Genomic DNA, 20169 nt, shown 5'->3' on the forward strand with positions numbered 1-20169 from the left:
CAAGGATTGTTGTTAACGTTAAGATTTCTGAATTATTAAAATGTCTCTTTGGCTGCCAAGGCCACATTTCCAAGTTTCCAGTGTTTTTCTCTGGTGACCAAAGGATGGACAAAAAACCAAATGGTTTTATTTGCGCACGGCATTTCACCAACAAATGCATCGTAAACAAGGTATTAATGCGGCGCAAACTTAACGCGTCAGGCTGATTTTTTCACAAATGACTACTTTTACAACATACTTTAATGGGGGGGAAAAAAAATTTACCCTACAAAAAGAAAAAAAATGTGAGGTATAGCATCTTTAAGTATTGTTTTTGGGGTTGCGGCTTGTGGTCATAAGGCATGGTGGGTCCTGACGCCACACCAGTTGAGAACCACAGGTTTAAAAGACAAGACCTACTCATGACTACTCAGCGCTTAAAGCAGCATTTTTGACCCTGAAGGGGGGAATTCAAAGCCTTGAGGAAAAGTAAGAGGTATTCTTACATCTCTTTCCAAACAACAAATGAATCCTGAAGTTCCAAACTTAGAAGCCAAAGTTTTCCGTTTGCCCAGAAAAGCCTGGGTAATAAAACAGACTAACAATGGAGAAAGTTTATTTCTTACCTGAGAGCAGTTTTTATGATTTTGCTGTTAAATGTGCTCCTCGATCAATGAGTGTTCAATGAATGTTCAATTTGTCTGCTCTCATTTTTCCCTTCAAATTAATATGAACCACAGACTGAGTAGGTAATTAAAAAAAAAAAACTCTTATATTCCCAGGATGCTGCCCTCACCAGCACTTCTCTCATTTTGGTTAAAAGCAGCAGACTTTTTGTTCACATTGTGTCTCACTTCTCCAGCTAATAGTCCCTAATTTCTAATTAATATTTTTCTCCACACGCTGTCTCCCAGAGACTTCGGATGTAATCCTCTGCCTGTAATTACGGCCAATAAAATACCCAAATCGCCACACTCTCTGTCCCGAACGAGGTCATTGCAGTTAATCAGTCACTGAGACTCGATAATGGTGGCTTTGTCATGCAATGCAGAACGTGTGGCACTCAACAGCTAGATTGAACGTTAGCCTTATTAATGCCACAATAATGGTGAGAGATGTTCAGAAACATTGTAATTGAGTGGCTTGCTTGTGGTGCAACTGAAGTAAAAATACAGACAAGCCAGTGCATCAATGCAGTTGATATTTTATTGTGCAATATTTCTTATCACGATGTTTTGTCTCACTCTCAGTCTCACACACACATTCACAGAAATGGCAATGGTACCATTTTCAAGTACCCCTAAAGCTTACATTGGCGCCACAAAATGAGAACAAAACTAAGAGATTAATGACAAGCGTTTTAGCCAGTATATGAAGAAACCAGCCATCTGCACATTCAATCCTAACAATGGGAAACTCCATTATTGTAACACGGCAGTTAGAGCGTTCGCCAGAATTCACAAATATTTAAAGAAACTAAAGATACTTCTTGCTCTGAAAGACATTAGCTATTTGGCACATCATTTTGTTAACCTCATCCAAAATGGGATGATGAACTTTGGACCCATTCATTGGCTTTAGTTACACAAGTAACAAGTGCAACTATGTTCTTTCATCAAACACTAATAACATTTCAAATGGTTATTTAATTCTTCTTATGATATTGCTTTCAAGGAAGAGACAAAAAAAAACTTAAACATGCAAGTAAAACTGAAAATGTTTGCATTCAAAATTAAGAGCGCTCCAAGACGTGTGATCGTTTGATGGTGATGACGACTAATCCTTTTTTTTGTTTTTTTGTTTAAGTCCTATTTTTATTAGTTAATTTAGAAAATGTTTGCTTTCTGATTTAGTTCAATTTCTGTTTGTCCAATAGTATTTGGATAGTTCATAAACAGATGTGTACAGACTTTACTGCAGACAGACAACCTAACTTTGAGGTTCTATGGTGTCCCTGCCTCAGTGCTTGTTCCACATGGGGACGGCCACAGGACTCTTGGAAGCCCTTTCCACCACTATCAGCTCATCAGGGTTGTCCCGAGCCCTGTACTGCAACAGGAGCTCCTGGATGGCACGCTCTTCAATCTGGTGTAGAGACACAAGAGGAAAATAAATGGTTGGTTAAAGTGGCAAACCGCAAGACATTTAGAGCGAGCAAGAAGATGCTGACACAGAGAGCTAATGATAATAGGGACATTTTACATAATGGCAACCAGAAAGCCACAGGAGAGAGATGGGGCTTGTGGAGGCGCTGAAGGAGCTTGGCACAGTAATAGAGTAAAAGAGCAGATGCACTTCATTTTTCACTGAGGAATGATATGAGTAGTGCTAGTATAAATTCAATTTTAGTTTTGAGTTAAGCATGTTGACATTCAATGGATTACAGAGTGAACGAAACATACTTATAATCTAGTACTTAACAACATTAGGAAGGCCAAAAAAAGTTGACACCAAATCATACAAAGAGTTTGGTGCTCTTGTTTCTGGTATATAATAAACTAGTGCGCACCAGAGGCTCCCACACATGAATGCACACATGTAACTGTCCCAGGGCAGTGTTGGCAGGTGAGTGCGTGAGCCTGAACACACTGACACTATGCATTACCTGGATGAGCGCCAGTGGCTTCTCTCGGCTGCGGATCAGCGCAGCTTCCTGCTGCTTCTCTTCCTCTACGATGGAGGCAAAGGTCACAGCGGAGGAGCAGAGGGGAGGGCTGCCCACGGCCCGCAGCACCCAAGGCCTGAGGGGCACACAGAGACATACGGGGGGTCAGTGACTGTGTGGAGGCATGCAGGCAGAGTTTAATACATCTGACAGTGTGGTTTGTGTGCAGGTTCACAGCTGCTTTTACAAACGTCAGGACTGTTATGTAACCTGACAGTTGTTTCTCCTCAAGATTAAAGAAAATTCTGGACGAATCTGATGAGATTTCTAAAAAGAATCCCTTCAACATGAAATGTAAATCAAATGTTTGGCATCTAGCTAAAAACACAAGTTTCCGTCTAGGTTAAATATTATGATATTCAACCCAGCATGAATCGTATAAATGCAATTTGTGAACAATCCTTTGTTTCACCAGGCTAGTATTTACTGCGCCTGATCAAAGGTGTTTGCAAAAATACATTTTATTGAGATTAAAATAGTCTAAAGCCCAAAAACATCACAGGGTCTTTCTGTAATTTTCCAGAAGGAGTTTGGCGGATGCAGTTTCCTGAGTGAGATGTCTCTTTGGCTCATCCAAACACCAAAAGGAATCTGAAACCTGCTTCCTGCTCAGTATGATCGACTGTGACACGAGTGCTGCCCTTATCAATTCTAGTTATAGTCACCGGCTACACTGGACTGACTCACAGCTGTTCGGGATCAGCACAGGCTTCCCTACAGCGTTTCAGTATGAAAAATAAACATACAGCAACAGGAGAAGCTGTGATATTATGTAATGTACAATATTTAGAATAGAGTGTTTCTAATCCTAATTTATTGATATAACTTTGATGTCAAACGCCTAGCCAATGCTGCAGAGGTGTTTAGCTGCTGTCTGGGGAAAGGTCAGGGTGAGTCATTGTCTGTGTAACTCGATTGACCTTATCACATCTGTTCAAACGGACATCAAAATAGAATGTGAAGAGCCAGGTAATCCAAACAAATGCAGCTATATCAAATTTAGAGTGACGAGTGTTGATTTGCAAAACAGAGAAAGCCCAGCATGTGCTTTTTAGGAATGTGTTATAACAAGGGGTAGTGCGCTACAATACTGCCCCCTGAAGGATAAAGGAGGCAAATACATTTAAGCTCAGTACTATGCAGACTTAATTATGTTCTGTGTGACTGTTTTGTACTGACCCGGCCGGTTTGTCAGTCTCACTGCCGTCTGCACATTTGAACGTGACCTTCTTTGGCGCAGAGCTTGTAGAAACAGGGGAGGCCTGCACAGCCTGGAACCTCTGAGCTCCAGCCTGTCCCAGTCGAGGCAGCCTCTTCTCTTCTTCCTCCTCCTCCTCCAGCAGCGCACGGAAAGATCCTGAAGACGGAGGGGACTGGACTGCTGTAGCCCTGTGTGTAGAAGAGAAAATAAATCAATATGTTTTGTGCGATTATGGGAAGCAAAAGTTCCATCTGTGTTTACAAAGTACAGCTGATTTGAGCTATGCTTGTTTTATTGTGAAATAGCAGAAAACCCAGCACTCACCAGGCCTTCCCATTGGCTTTAGTCGGAGTGGCAATAGGGGTTGGTTTGGAGGCTGGGAGCTCCACACTAGGTTCCTTGTTGGCCAACGCCAACATCTTTCTCTGTTTCTGGGACAGCTTTGTGGAGACTGGTGATTGCTTAATGGTGTTACTAAAAAGATAACAATAGATGATTAATAAAGCAATTAAGACTTTTAATGTACACACTATACATTATGAAGGGCCACACCTTCCAGGGCTTTTTGGAGTTGCTCCAAGAATCTGCAGAGAATTGGCTTCCATGTCCATGATGGTTCTGAGGTCCAGAACTGGCGGAGGACCGGGGCTGGGCAAAGCAGAAAGGACACAATTAGACAGATATCGGAGGTCTTTTCACGGTTTCATGGTTTGTTTTATTCTTCAAACCTGGGAATGACTTTTGGAATACTGTAAGAAGCAGAGTTTGGCGGAGTTAGTGGGCCATTTTTCAGAGAAATTGGGGTGCTGGGTGGGGTCTTCAGTCTCTGACTAAACAGCCGTTCTTCCTGTAAAAGTTAAAAGCAGTCACATAAAATGTATACAACTCAAACATATGGCTGTATATGATTTGTGGGTCTGACTATAAATATAATCAGCTACCAATTTAACATTAACCAAATCCTAATCATGTGGTGTAAAAAATTACTTCGCTCTTGTCATGGAAGATGGGGGACTGGATCTCTCGAGGGCTGCCCACTCCTATATAACTGCCTTCTGAGTCCGAAGTGAGTAACTCTGGCAAAGACTCAATGGAGTTGGCTTTTTGGGACTTCACAAAACATGGAGTCACCACTAACGAAAGAGCATAATTACATTACATTTCTATATCAAATATTAGAAGTGGTATGTTACAGGTTTCAGCACAGTGTTTACCTGCAGTAGGGGGACTCTGAATTACATCTGAAAGAGTGTATCCCCCGGAGCTGTCAGAGCGCCGCCTTGGTTTCTTTTTGGCCTTGATCTTTGCCTTCTTCAATAATATTTCTCTACAATGTACAAGAAAAACAGGTCAGTAAATGCTTCATCATTTCAATCTCAAATAATGTCCAAATACCTGCAGGAAGGATCCCCTTCGGCCTCTGGTTTAGGGCTAAATACGGAGTCCAAGTCTTCATTTTCATACATACTGAGATCAGGACCCCCGGGGTATGGAGTAATGATCCTTCTCTGCATTGCCGGTATCTGGATAAAATATCACCAAAAATAAACAACATGATGCAAATTCGGTGTAATACAAGCCAAGTCAACTTGCATCATAGTACAGGAAGAGAATTGGGACATAAGTCTGTTGTGACTTGCCATTCTCCTGTATGCTGCGGCGAGTTCCACTAGCACTTCATCACTGAGGTATTCCAGTGCTCTGAGGCAAAATCAAACAATATCTAAATATCTTAAGACAAAAGTAATGGCTCTAAAAATGCAGATCCTGTTTATTACTTTGAGTCCAGGAGGGCACCAATGTTAAGTACGATGAACTGAAGGCAGGACAGTTTGAGCTGGTCTGCGTTGTATAGGGCAGCAAACTCCAGGAGCTCTGCTGCATTCTTTAGAGTTACTGGACAAATCCAAACAAATGCATGGGAAATATAGCAAAAGAAAGGATGTGTGTAACTTAAGTTATTATGTAGAACAAAAAGTTTACTAACAGTTTTCTGTGATGGCAACTTCACACATTTCCTTAAGTCGTGTGATGAGGAGCTGGTCAGCCACTACCAGCACATTACACACGAACTCCACATTAAGAGACTCTTGAGAGAAAGTTGTACAAACATTAACATCATATTGTATGCGGAAATTACTTATTGGAATAGCTTTGGGGAAAAAAATACATGTACCTTTAACTGTGGGAGATTCATCTGTGTAAAGGTATTCAAGAATGACCTGCAGGATTTCTGAGCCCGTGGGGATCACCAAAGCAGAGCAAGATGTCGCCTGTGAAGATTCAGAAGACATGTGTCACAAAGTTCCTTTTGAAACTAAAATGTCAAAGTGCTGTAAATGAATGTGAACTACCTCAATCCAAGGGTTTCCAAGCATACTGTTGAAGTACTCTGGCAGAAAACATGAAAACCAAATTGATCAGTCAATTGAGAACACTTGTATAGTGGATCTGGTTGATAAATAAGTACCGAGTCTTGCACAGAGGACACTTTTGTGACATGGAAACTCTTTCCCATCTTCAGACTTGAGAGTGACATCACACAGATACGAGCTTTGGGGGGAAAAAGGATTATATCAAGAGTGACGTAGAAAATTAGATAACCCTTCTATATTCAAAAATATGTACCTTTTTTTCTGATTGAATTTAAATTTGCTGCTGGTTTTCTTCTGCATTACATTGATTTTACCATGATCATATTTGACTCCATCCAGTCTGTGAAAGGATGCAGAACATAGTGATCCCAAACAATTAATCATGCTGCGTCAAAAGAGCACAAGTAGTCATTAATTCTACTCACCGTGCAGATAAACCTCCCAGTCCAAGCTTCTTTGCCACCCCTTGTAAGGTCTTCACAGGGTTGTAGCTGCTCTCACTGACTGCGGCTTTGTTTCCTTTGGGCTTTTTGTTCGTCTTGGAGCCTTTCGCCTTGTTCTTGTCACCTTCTCTTTTGGCTGTGGCAGTAAGGGAGTTGTAGACCTCTAGAGCTGAGCGACCATGAATGTCCAAGTCCTGCAGGCCACTGATAAGCCTGTCTTGTTCTGTGTCCTGACCAGTACAAAAAGGCAAGTTTAATGGTGCAATATTTCACTGAAAGGGCTTGAAAATTAAAGACAAGCCTTTAGAATAGATTTAACATTGAATTGTGCAAGATGTTCTTTAAACAAGCCCGTCATCCTTTGTTTCTATATATACACAGTATATATATGTTATGTCTTGTCAAGTTATGCTACACAAAGAGCATGACACAGTATTAGCATGACTTGGATAAGTATACTTTTTGTACCTGGTTTGGCCCTGTGTGGACCCCTGAGACCCTTGGCCGGGCCCCGTGCACCAGGAGCTCACAGGAGTCTGTATACATGAAGTGCAGAGCGTATTCCAGCATCTCGGGCAGGATCTTTTCAAACATAATCAAATCACAACCCACAGCATCTTCACTTCTTCTAATTTCTCTATCAGGCTCCTCCTTCTCCTCTGTTCTGTGGTTCACGGAAAACAGCTTTTGGAAAAACTCGGAGCGCATGGACAGTATATATTTGTGAGCTGGAAAGGTGCGGTCTCCGGCCTGAAGAGTGACGTCATGAATGTTGTCCGTTTCATCGGCCTCTTCCAGGAGTCTCCGGAAGTGTTTGGTGAAGGAGGACGGAGACAAGCTGGGAATCTCGTACAAACTGGAGACAAAAGGTATATTCATAAATCAACTATTTTACCATTTTAGAAAATGCCTTGGTAAATTTGAAAAATATATTCAATTCCATGACCATTTGGTCATTTGAGCTCGTGAATTTCTCCATTGTGAGTCAATAAAGGATTATCTTATCTTCTAAACTCTAGGAGGCCACACCAAGTTCCACTGGCTAAAAAAAGGCTGTATTTCAGAATAATTTTTCTAAGTTTCTTTTTCCTATGTAATTTTCAACTGCGCATGTTTGTATTGTCCCAGTCTTGTGTATTTATGTGTCGGTGAGCCAAACATGAATTTCTACCCTGGTAGACAACAAAAATTTAAAACAATTTAATTTAAAAACTTTTCTATAAAGACAGAATTTAACTTAATGTTACCTCTAGGTGGCAGAATTGCACATTGCATTCAGCCAGTCAAAGTAATAGAATTTATTTATTTAATCTCTTTGAGAAGCATATAAATGAAACAAAAAAAAAATATATAATTATTATATATATATATAATATATATATTATATATAATATATATATTATATATAATATAAATATATATATATATATATAACATAAATATTATACATAATATAAAATATACCTCGTTTTGGGATCCACTTGAAGCACTCCATAATTGCGGCCTTTAGAGTCCATGGTGACACTCACAGCTCGGTGAACAAAGGGGAGTTTTTCCAGGCGGATCCTCTCATATACTGTTCCCACTTGACCACACACCTCCACACAGCTCTCTGTTAACAAGGAACATCTACTATATAAAATACTGCGCAGCTTTTTGACTTGAAGGCAATAAACATGATGTGATTACACACCTTTTTTCTCTTCAAATTTCTTATATTCTCCAGCCCAAGCGCCACTGAAGCCCTCTCCGTCTTGAGTCACAAACATCATGCCGTTCTTGCTGAGAGCAATGTCTGACATGAAAATCTGCCGTGCGTAAGCCCACCGACACTGTCTCACTGGGCTGCCCAAGGACCGCCAACAAAACACCTGAAGGACAACAAGTAAAAAAAAAAATTATCCTCTTTACATCAAATTTACAAGCAGTTTTATTCACTCACCCTTCCAGCTTCATCCAAAGCCAAAATGGTAACTTTCTCTCCTCCTGTCTCACGCAGGAGCTGTGGGTCCACTCGGTGATCAAGAGTGCCTCCTGTAACCAATACCTTCTTGATGTTCAGTTGCCTGTCAAAGTCAAATTGCACTTATAATAAATACAATTTGAATGTGCGCAGGGGACGTGCAGAGAACACAGTTACCTTGAAGCCAGTTTCTTGCATTGATATTCTGCCAGCAAATAAACATCTCCCTTCTCTGTCACAACGACTGTGGCACCGTCGCTAGCTGCTGCCATGGCGATGCTAATATCCTTGTGGTAGAGGGCCGAGACCTGTCGCGGTGCAGTTACACACTTCTCACCGTTGGGGTCCAGCAGATAACCTGAGATGAATACAGTGCATTGTTGAAGTATAACAACACATTTTAACAAATCTAGATAAGCCTCTCGATAAAATTACCAAGCTGCCCGCCATTAAGACCCATTGTATAGACAGCCTCCCTTGTCCACAGCATAGTATGAAACCTTCCAGCAGCCACTCCAATCACAGTTCGCCCTCTCAGCGTTTTAGAAAACACCTATTACCACCGAGGGGTTAACCTTAGACAATCATTTCATGCAAATGATTCTAGGTGATCGCCTAAAAGAGGCAGTCCTACCTGCTTGGGGACATGGGCTGAGGCAGGAGGTGGAGACAGACCCAGCTGATGAAAGGTGTTGAGGCCAAAAGTGTAAACGTAGCCTTCCTCTGTAAGCACTACTGTGTGGTCTTTGGCTGCTGCCACCTGAGAGCAGTGATGAGACATGAGACCCTCCACCATTCGAGGAACCTGCAGCACAATGGACAGGAGCTTGATTCAATCAACTTTGTAATATATGTACAGTAACATTAATTTACCAAATAGTATCCTTAAATAGTATCCTTAAACTCTAAAACATGCAATCATGACTGCCGCAAATATGTTGGTATGGCTTCATTATGTTGGGCCATTGTTTTACAGTACAGTAGTTTACTTTAGATTTACATCAAGAGTCTAAAATGAGAAACAAAGAAACATTGATTGGATCAATGTTCAGGAGACAATGCGTCTCCAAAACATTGATTAGAAAACATTAAGAGTTACTGCAGAAATGTATTCAGTAATCAATGTCTTCCACTAACGTTGATATGCTTCTGTTTGGAGAAATGCCCACACAAACAAAGCTTTACCATATATGTCTGTTCATCTCCATGGCCAAGTCGACCTCCTTGCCCATGTCCACAAGTGAACACCTGGCCTTTTTGGGACAGGAACACTGTATGGAACTTACAGAGGACCACCTGGAGAAGGACAAGTGTTCAAAACTTTATCTGCATTATTTTACATCACCCCATTCCATTCCCCATTTTTGTAATAATAGTAAACACCCCCCCCCCCCCCCCACACACACACACACACACACACACACAACAAGGCACAGTGGAAAGCCATTACTAATACATTGCTCTGCTTCAGACTTCAATGGACCAGAGATGTTTCCCCAAGTACCACATTGATGTGGACATTAATACAGCAGGGAAGATCATTTAATTAAAAACATGTCATTGTTGAATTAATATTTAACCTCCTGCACCTGCTCACTGGGGCCAAACACAAAGACGCCATGCAACGTGAATGGGTCATTGAGTGGTCAGGAAACTAAATCCTTCTGATACCAGCCATGTTTTTCTTAATTCATAAAACATTTTTTAATCATAATTCCAGTATTATAACGCATTATACAACAAAGTCTGACACACAGTGAAGCACAAAAGTCAAGAAACTTAACTCTTCAACTTAGAGAAGAGACATTACCTACAGGGCTATATGCAGGATCCACTACGACCAACACCTGCTGTGCACTCTCTCATGAGAGCCAACTGCTCCCAGTGTGTGACCCTCATAGAAAACTCCTGAACTCTGATGCCAACACAAAGGGTTAGTGTTGAACATGGTCACAGTGTCCTTCATAAACATATTATGTTTCCATTAGGTTAGTTTAATCTATCACTGAAGTGACCATCATGTTAGTGTCTGGTAAATCCTTCATGAAAACGAATATATGGCCCCATTTGTTTTATGCCAATGACTGAACACACTTTAATCTGTGTGTTGAAGTACAAAATAATGCAAAAGGTACAAATGCTATGATGCCCAGAGGATCGGTTTATAACAAATTCAAACCTCTGGGGAGGGAGTGTTTTGCTGCTGTCTCTAATCTGAAATACCCAAGTGCAAAAGGAGCACATGTTGGCATAGAGTTGAAATTGCAGTCATTTGCATGTGTGGTTTTCACAGGGAAACCCTCTGACGTTTCCTACACACACGTTAAAAACATTTTAAGTCTGTCTAGGGAGCAGAGATATATTAACAATGAGTGGCTTACTTGCTTGATGTAAACCCCTGTTCGGGCAAATACATCTACAAGCTCAGGGTGCTGTCGGCTATCCTGATTACCATGGCCAAGGCTGAAATTTATGTTGTTGCCCCAGGTGTATGCCTCCATCGGATCTGTAATAGGGGACACGACACACCACAATTATCACCAAGAGAACAAAAAAAACACACACTTCATCAGAGAATTATTTGAATGATGCTGTAGCTGCAATATCTTACCACTGTTTTTGAAAACCACATGTGCTGGACGATCCTTCATGGTAAGATCCAGTACAGAGAAGCCCTCTTTATCTTGGGTGGAGAGAAGAGCTCCATGCTATTTAAAGAAAATTATTCTCATTCATCATGCTAGAAAACTAAAGTGAGAAACAGCTTTGCATGACCTTACCTTAACTAATGAGATGAGACAGTGGATTTGGCCGTAGAAGGCGCTGCGATGCAGCGCAGTCCAGCCAGACTCTTTATCCCTGACCATAAGTTCTGCACTCTTATTCTCCAGCAGCCACTCCAACAGAGTCTTCCTTCCCAGTGAAGCGGCCATGTGCAGAGCTGTGCGGCCAAAGCCATCCCGCAGCGTGGCCGCATTGTGACAGTGAGCAGACAAGAAGGCCCCGAGCTGCCCCTCAGTGCCACTCGTTAGTGCTGCCACCACGTCATCTGCGTGCTGCAGCGAGCGGCATTTCACAGTGCAGTCTGGTGACCCCAGACTCATCTTGGCCTTCTCCTAATCTTTACAGTCACTCTTTCGCTTTTCGCTCTAGTATTTTTCACCTCCCACAACCCAAAAGTGCAAAAAAAAAAACTTAAAAGATAGAATAGAAAATAACCAAAAAAACAAGGGAACCGTAACAAATATTTTAAAAATGTAAACACCAACTGAAGGCCAAAATGGCAGTGGAGCGCTAGAATTGTGCTTGTGTTGAGGTTCCACAGCACCCTAGCAGCCCCAGATACTTTTGGGGACTTGTTTCAGTCCACCATTTTGACCAGGAGCTGAGCACAACACAAGGTGCCTGTTGTATGTCCTGGCATCAGGAACGCAAAACTACCTAATGTAGGCCTATGTACAGTACAAAAGATTATATAGGTTTAGCAAAAATATACTTTTTCTTCAAAACATGTGCTAATATACAAAAAGCAAAAATGTCACAGACCCTCTACCCTTCTCATCAGTCAATTCAACCATTAGTTCAATCTGAGGGGAAAGCGGGTCCTTCCTTCCCCCCAAAATCCACTCTGCTGTTTTTAGAACTCCATAATTGTAAAGGGTGCCTGCAAATGGAAAGGTTAATATTTTAGTTGCATAACAATAGTAACTTATGCACTTTATCTTGCATTATATCGAAACAAATACTATGGTAATATTGCAGATCCTTGTATAAACTGCAGGTGTGCCTGAAGTAAATAATGTCAGATGAGTTGGATGCTCAACTAACCACTGCATAGTGAAGTGTTTCTTTAACTTGAGTGAAGCAACACATTAACACTTTTCATCTTTCTCTAAAAGAATCGACGTAATAGTGCAAGTGCTGTTTATGCAGTCTAATATTTAAAAAAAACTAACAATAACATTATAACCAGTAGTAGTGGTTATGTAGTAGTATGTGTTATGTAACAAGGCCAAAATTACCATGGCATATTGACCTAATGCAAACTAGGAGCTCTGATCATTCTTTACAACTAATACAATATGGTTATATGTGATTTTCATTTCGATTTTACGACAGGAAGATGAGAAAATTGTTTCTAATCCAACTTTGTATTCCTAAAATGTCAATGTTTGGCCATCGCAAGTTTGCTTGCTTGACTGACACGTAGGCTAGTTAGCATTAGCAGCAGCCGGTATCGCTGAAACGCTATTTGTGTCTTTGTATTTTGCTTACCTTACGTTAGTTAAAGAGAAAATGTCCCATAAAGAAAGCGGCAGTGACGGAATACAAACACTGTGTCATTGCTACAAATGAGTGAATGGAGTAATTTTAAATCAGTGGTATATTTTGACAGGTCTGAAACAGGAGAGACCCTTCAGCTTGAGCGCAAGCCTAGTAGTAAGGGGACTTCTGATTGGCTGAGCGGGATAGATGCGGATTTCTGATTGGTTGTTTGTTTTGGGCGTGCTTCGGTGCAAATGGAGAGGTTGGTTGGGTGTGCAGCAGTTTCTGTAGAGATGATGTAAGAATTATCACCAACTATATGGGATCTCATAATATTCAGTTATACCACAGAAAATAAGCATGAGATTGATTACCTTCTGGGCTTAGCACACTGCAGTAAGACAGCTACTTTATCAAAAACGAATGACCATTGCAACTAAATTATCTCATTTCAAAGCAAGCTATATCAACATATTTACAAGTAAACTACTGTGGTATTGTTGCATAAATCATTGGCTCTCGCACCTCATTGACCGTCTACCAGCTCATAAAATCTTTCTAACTTTCTGATTATCCAAGTACCAGGCCGAGATCAAGATTAAAACAGGATCAGGACTAAACATGGTCTTAAAAGGGTCTAAAATAAACCTGAATTGAACTAAATGATGTGTGGCCATACCGCCTTTGCTATGGGCATAGTATTTTACACTATCCTTGATACATTGTACCTAACTAAATCAGGGCTGCCAACTCTCACGGTTTCACCGTGAGACACACGCATTTGAGTGCCTTCACACGCTCTCACGCCACACTCCTCATATCACACGCTCAACCAAAAAATCATCCCTGACTTTTTGCAGTGAGCGGCTGCAGACGCTTTATTTTGTCTGTGTGCCTCCACGGCTCCTCTGGCGTGTGTTTGTGTGTCTGTCGGCGGCTCTAGTGATGTGATATAAACGTGTTCGCGGAGAACAGCTCATTTTTTGTACAGTGCACAGTGTACAGTACAATGCACGACGCGCGGGACGTGAGCGCGGCCTGCGGAGAAAGGGTTTTAGAGCGCGGCTCCCGGGAAACAGCGAGAGAGCGCCCGAACACTCCCAGCGCCAGCTCTCCCGGGCCATGGGAGAGAAAAAGGCGCGTGGTTTCCGTGGTTTCGTTCCACTCCTGGCCGCCTCCGAAGCGACATCACCGCGCCTACTGCCTCCTCCGCCCCGGTCACCTCCGCCGCCGCTGCTGCCCCACGAGGAGCTTAAAGTGAGCAGCATAAGGCAACGAGTTTGAGCAATAAAAGTCCTAATGAAATAATAAACAACGGTCACAGCGGAGATCACGTTGAACCTAGACCTCTTTTACTTCAGTTTCTTTTTCCCCTCTTGCGCGAGGGAGAGAGAGGCAGAGAAAAACTAGTTATAACATTGAATAATCATATTCAAAGTTTAATCATCAAACATGCTCTAACATACTGCAAAACACAGGGATCAAATGTTCATATTTTCTAAAGCTTGTGCTACTTGATTTTTGTTGGTAATAATTGGAATGACTGACTCAGAGAAACAGAGGCATTGTGTCATTGTACCTTTTGGCAGGGCTGTAACGATGAAGGGGTCTCTGGGCATTTTGCTGAGAGGCCCCAATTTGAAAGGGGCCCAGAAATATAATTCTTTAACACCAGTAAATAGACCAGCTAAAAATATTATTTATGATCTAAAATGCACCAGATTGCAGGAAATCATATCTGAATTATAAAAAAAATTCTTGGGGGAGGACCCCCAAACCACCCCTTCAGAGTGCCCTCCCACACTTTCAATTGGTTCTGATGGTCACCCATCAGAACCAATCAAACCCCCTCTGATCCATTATGCAGCTCCTGACGTGCTCAGTCATGTAAAACGTAGACTTGTTTTTGGGTTAGAACTTAATACAATTACGAGACACTATCGCCATGAAAGAGGCTCCCCAGCTCGGGACCGACCAAAGTCTCACTCCAAAGTTTGGTGAAAAGTTGGCAGCCCTGCTAAATTTAGTACAATGCAATGAGCTCTAACAATGTGTAACAAGCTGTACCTATGGGTTACATACACAATGTAATATTATGTATTAGTAGTTTGTAGGTACATTATGTAATATGTAATAAGACATAACTCTAAGCCCTAACCCTATACGGGTCTCGTTTCCTATTGCATTATGTACCTACAAAGTACTAATACAACTTATTCCATGGGGATCTAACCTATAGGTACAAGTTATTACAGATTGTTACAAAGCTCATTACATTGTACTAAATTTAGTTAAGTACAAAGTATCAAGGTAGTGTAAAATAAAGTGATACCAAAAAGACAAAATAACAGAACTGATTGGTAAGTTACCAAAGGGGGCAGACTTGTAGCCTATATCTTTGAATGTCACATTTGAAAATATAGAGCCTTTTGAGCTCATTCTTGCAGAGACACATGGTGCCACTGATACAGCTGCTACACAATTTGGCATGGGAAATCCTCACAAAATACCTTGAGCGTCTGGATTATTGTTAATATTATTATTATTATTATTATTATTATTATTATTATTATTATTATTATTATTATACACATTTCTGAAGAAAATACCAAACTCAAATAGTATAATAGTAGCCTACCAGTTTAACACGATTACATTGACGCTGACTACGAAGCCTAAGAAAAGAGTCATGGAGGTCAGGGCTAAATTAACCAAGGTCTCAATTTGGGGTTTCCAAAAATGAGTGTTTCTCTCCTCCATCATTCAAAAATAAACACGCAAATGAGCTTCTCTGTGGCATAATCCTGCATTTTCCAAGGCCTACAAATGATTTTCTGTGATGAGTGCTGATCTTATCTAAGGGTTGAGTCAGAGGGAAAGCATTCAGTAGGGGGTCATCCAATTTAGGCCTATTTGTCATCTTGTCCATTGTCAACCAGTTTTGAAATTGTAATCCCGTTGCTCCATAATATAAAAAGTAATCAGCCCAATTTCAATAACCCACCACTGTAATTAGATTACTGGCAACACTGCTTGAACTACCTTTTTTTTTTTTTTTTTTTTAAACTTGTTATTGTATTATTATTACTTGTATTGTCCCAAAGGATGTTACATTGCATTTCTAAAAATGACACCGTGTATTAGACTATAGCCTATGTTGTTGTGGTTAGATTAGGCTGTTATGTTATCTTACAAATCAAAGTCTTTTTACGCACGGAGAGCGAGGAGCCCAATATTTGTAGACCGAATGGTGCTGATCTTCCACCCCTCTTGGGGTGGAGAATGGTATGGTCCCTCCTTCCAATGGTTCGCACAGAGCTGCCGTGTTCAGTCTGTCTCGTCTCCCACTGGTTTGGCGGACGTGGAGTAGAAGTGTAGTGTACTTTATGGCTTCTTTGGAAATGGTAGCCTATTGTCAAATATCCTTATAGTAAGTGCCTGAAACAAACTTATTATAGCGTCTTTGTTACATTATTAGCCTTCTACTCTGATCCATTCTCTTCATCTTGTACTTCTTTGTCAAAGGTGTAGGAAGCAGACAAATGCCGCAAATTCAAGCGCTTGGATATGAAGACCAACAAGGATGATAAGGAGGTAATTTTGGAGTCTGTGTTTGATCCACTGAGATTTTTTCCCCCTTTAGAATAAAGGTGGGAGGTCACAACTGAAAAGTTTCGTGCGTCCCCACAAAGCCAAACACTAGATTTTTCTTTGAGCTGGCTTTCGGCGCTCAGAGCAAAATGCGTTTTTTTTCCACGTTACGTGAACGTTGTAAACACAAAGACAGCATACAGGACTACGATCTGTTCCAGCTAATTTTTCTAATTCTTGCGGTCATTGGGTGCTGTCGAGGTTGCCCAGAGAAATGCGTGTGCCTCTCGCAGACTGTTAAATGCCAAAACCAGGACTTGGATAACATTCCACAATCTTTACCGACCAATACCAAAGTTTTACTTTTGACAGGAAACCGCATTTCCCGTCTGAGTGTGGACTCTTTCCCCAGCCTTTTGGACCAGTTAACAGATCTATATCTAGGTGGAAATGAGTTGGAGTTTGTAGACGCCATGGCATTTGACAAGTTGCCCAGTCTCTTGCGCCTGGATTTGAACAACAATAGCATTGAAAGTTTCAATGACCGAGCTTTTCCTGATGACAACAAACTTCAAGTTTTGAACCTGAGTAGGTGTTTTCAGAATCACTCCTTAGCGGATCTAAGCTTTCTGCTAAGCGGTAACCTCCAGCAGCTCTCTGTCCTGGACCTATCCAACAATGACCTTGTGTTTCTTCCTGACAACATCTTCACCGGTCTGCCCAGCCTGGTGAACCTGAGTTTGCAGAACAGCTCCATCATTTCCATACAAAATGGCACACTAAATGTCCCACCACTGCAGAACATGGATTTGAGGGACAACAGCCTGAGACTTCTCCCAACCATCACTATGTCAGAATTTAACAGTAAACCTGGTCTTCAGATCAGATTGGCAGGAAATCCATGGCATTGTGACTGCTTCATTGAGGACTCCATCTCCTGGCTAAAAAACTCCACACAAGTTTCTGATGTCCAGAATCTAACGTGTGCGAACCCAGAGGACCTGAGACACCTCCCCTTATTGCAAATCCAACATTCTCAGCTTAAATGTTCAGGCAACATGGAAGGTGTTTTGGAGACTTCTTACGTGTTCCTGGGGCTAGTCCTGGCTTTGATTGGTGTCATATTTCTTCTTGTGCTCTACTTAAACAGAAAAGGCATAAAGCGATGGATATATAATATTCGGGACGCTTGTCGGGACCACATGGAGGGGTATCATTACAGATATGAGATCAACTCTGACCCAAGACTGGCTAACTTGAGCATAAACTCAGATGTGTAAAAGACTGGACCCCAGATATATACAGACTTTGGACCATTTTGGATTTGCATGAGAGTCTTCCTTCCTCTGTTCCCTTCCCCCTTTAAGATGACATTCACATTCTGCCATGGTTTCCTCCTAATTAACTCTGAACCTCCATTCTTGCGCAGCCGCATGGTCCTGTTACATACACCTGGCAGCTATGATGCGGTTTATCTGCCTCTTTTTTTAAATATGTAACATTGCATGGACATTGAACAATGCCCAAAAAAAACGAATTGAATGTTTTATTTTTTATTTAGTTGTCAGGCATACAGTGCTGACCAATGCATCCATGTATTATGCATAGAAATAACACTGCCTTGCCCCCCAAAAAGAGTCACCACCTGGATATGGGGTTTGCTGCACTTGGTCAGGTCTAGGTTTCGCAGCATCATGTGGCCGGAGAATGAGCTCAGTTGAATCTGCTGGAGAAGGCTTGACATGGTGGTTTTACTCCCCTGTTAACAATACAAGATCTTGGTGCAAAAAGTAATGTAACACTAAAAGGAAATAAATCACGTTGTGACAGAAGCTCATCAAAACAATGCCACAGTGCAGGACAGGTGTGCTGAAAAGCGGTCCAGCAATATATTGAAGTGTGTTACTTTTTTTTGGAGGCAGGCAGTGTAGTATTGCTTGTTTTTATAATGCTCTTGTGTATAGTGATGATGATGATTCTTTTTTTTTTTATATTGTTGGTGGTGGATGTAACTTTTCTCTTTTTTTTGTAAGAATAATCAGCTGAATAAAATGCCTATGGATTGCTGGTATCTGCCTGGGCTAAAGGGCATTTAATCTTGAGAAAGAGGAATGTGATTTGAAGGCTTTGATGAAGGCCACACACACACAGACACACACACACACACACACACACACACACACACACACACACACCCTCTAGGTGCTTGCACGCTTACTCACTCCGCTAACATGAAACATATGTCGTTGATTCCAGTTAACAATGAGTTCAATAATGTATGAATCCTCTACAGTTGTACTCTTTTGACACTTACTTTTCCTCTCTAAATTATGTTCATATTGTCGTAAAGATTACACATGTAATTAAAGACAACTTCGAAGGCCTGAAAAATATTAAGGATACTAGGGTAGGTAAGAGAAATAGTTTTATTCCTCTATAACCTTTCGGGTCCCGATGCCAACAACTAGGGACCCAGTATTTAAAGTTTTAGCATTAGCACTAATTTCAATGTTAAAAACATTAAAGGTATGGTTTATTAATACTTATTGTAGTTGTTTACATGCCATACAATTTCATAAAATATAAATGATAAAATACATGATTACAAAACAATCTCGCAACCCCCAGCTCATCGCCTTGCGACCCCCATTGAGGATAAACTCCCACTTTTTAAGGTGCTCCCGCGTAAAGGACTAGTGACCCTATAAAGAAACGGGAGGTGATAAATGAATTCCTCAAAATAATATCTTGTCCATTAAAGCAAGAGCATAGCTTTTATATATTAGAATAAGTGAGGCTGGTTATGCAACAAACAAACCCCACCAGCAGCAAATAAAGGTGCAAAATTAACCCCAGATTCTCCCTCATTATGGAAATGAGCTTGAGCAACTTTTTTTATGCAGTTCTGTTTTAAGTGGACTAGCGTCTGTTATAGTGTTTTATGCTGTCAATTACTTTTTTTTTTCTTCATTGTCCAGTTATGAATAAATATAAAGCTGCCAGTAATACTGTACCTTTAAGTATGGCTTGCATGTTGCTATTGAGTAAAATAACGAGGCACATGCACCCAGAGATGACTGTGCATCTCCTTGACCCTGGGATAACAATCTGCTATCTCGCAGACTTCACAAACAAACATGAAACATTTGCAGCAGCCCGGAGAATAGTTTTAATTTGCGGTACTTCTTTCCTCCCTTGAATCCTTCAGCATGACAGGAACATAATGTGCCTTTTTAACATCTTTCTCAAGAGCTGTCTCCCATCATTTTGATCTTGGGTTTGTGGATGTGTCTGATTACTCTCAGTTAGGGATGATGAGTAACACTATCTGCCTGGGCTGAAGCTGGTGTTAATTTGCGGCTGCCTCCTGACGAACACTATGCTCACTGTCGCTCACACCTGCAGTTTCACACCTGACAAATCTCTTGTATGAGAAACATTTTGGACCAAGATAGGACTTGGAGAAAGCTATGAATGTTTATTTTATTTACAGTTCTGGAAGCAAAGGGTTAGGATTTTGATGATTTTGACATGAACGCCTTGAATCCCATACAAGTATTATAATTTAAAATATATGTGAAATCCAGCCACAAGAGGTCAGTAGACTCCTTGCCCTTGCCTGTCCCCAGCCCACATAAATTGAGCGAGGGTGAGACCAGTGGCATTTTTAGCTTTTCTCTATTGAC

General features: G+C 41.1%; 2 protein-coding genes across 2 annotated transcripts; one reads left to right on the plus strand and one right to left on the minus strand.

Moving 5' to 3' along the window:
• Window positions 1-1784: 1784 nt before the first annotated feature.
• On the minus strand, window positions 1785-13053 carry ibtk (inhibitor of Bruton agammaglobulinemia tyrosine kinase). Its single transcript, XM_079561780.1, has 29 exons — window positions 12902-13053; window positions 11407-12290; window positions 11238-11334; window positions 11008-11132; window positions 9812-9922; window positions 9261-9431; window positions 9062-9179; window positions 8804-8984; window positions 8606-8729; window positions 8357-8534; window positions 8128-8275; window positions 7132-7519; window positions 6646-6893; window positions 6474-6560; window positions 6316-6398; window positions 6200-6237; window positions 6022-6118; window positions 5833-5934; window positions 5624-5741; window positions 5486-5546; window positions 5241-5368; window positions 5060-5172; window positions 4833-4978; window positions 4574-4692; window positions 4398-4493; window positions 4170-4319; window positions 3824-4033; window positions 2585-2720; window positions 1785-2064 (listed from the first exon to the last, which is right to left on the minus strand). Exons 2-29 carry the CDS (start codon window positions 11728-11730, stop codon window positions 1939-1941), a joined length of 4023 nt encoding a protein of 1340 aa, XP_079417906.1. The 5' UTR covers window positions 11731-12290; window positions 12902-13053; the 3' UTR covers window positions 1785-1938.
• Window positions 13054-16230: 3177 nt separating this feature from the next.
• Window positions 16231-18580, plus strand: tpbg (trophoblast glycoprotein). The gene is made up of 2 exons (XM_079562145.1): window positions 16231-16322; window positions 16418-18580. Exon 2 carries the CDS (start codon window positions 16633-16635, stop codon window positions 17761-17763), a length of 1131 nt encoding a protein of 376 aa, XP_079418271.1. The 5' UTR covers window positions 16231-16322; window positions 16418-16632; the 3' UTR covers window positions 17764-18580.
• Window positions 18581-20169: the final 1589 nt, after the last annotated feature.

The sequence above is a fragment of the Gobius niger genome, assembly GCF_951799975.1.
Source record: "Gobius niger genome assembly, chromosome: 8".
Lineage (NCBI taxonomy): Eukaryota > Metazoa > Chordata > Actinopteri > Gobiiformes > Gobiidae > Gobius > Gobius niger.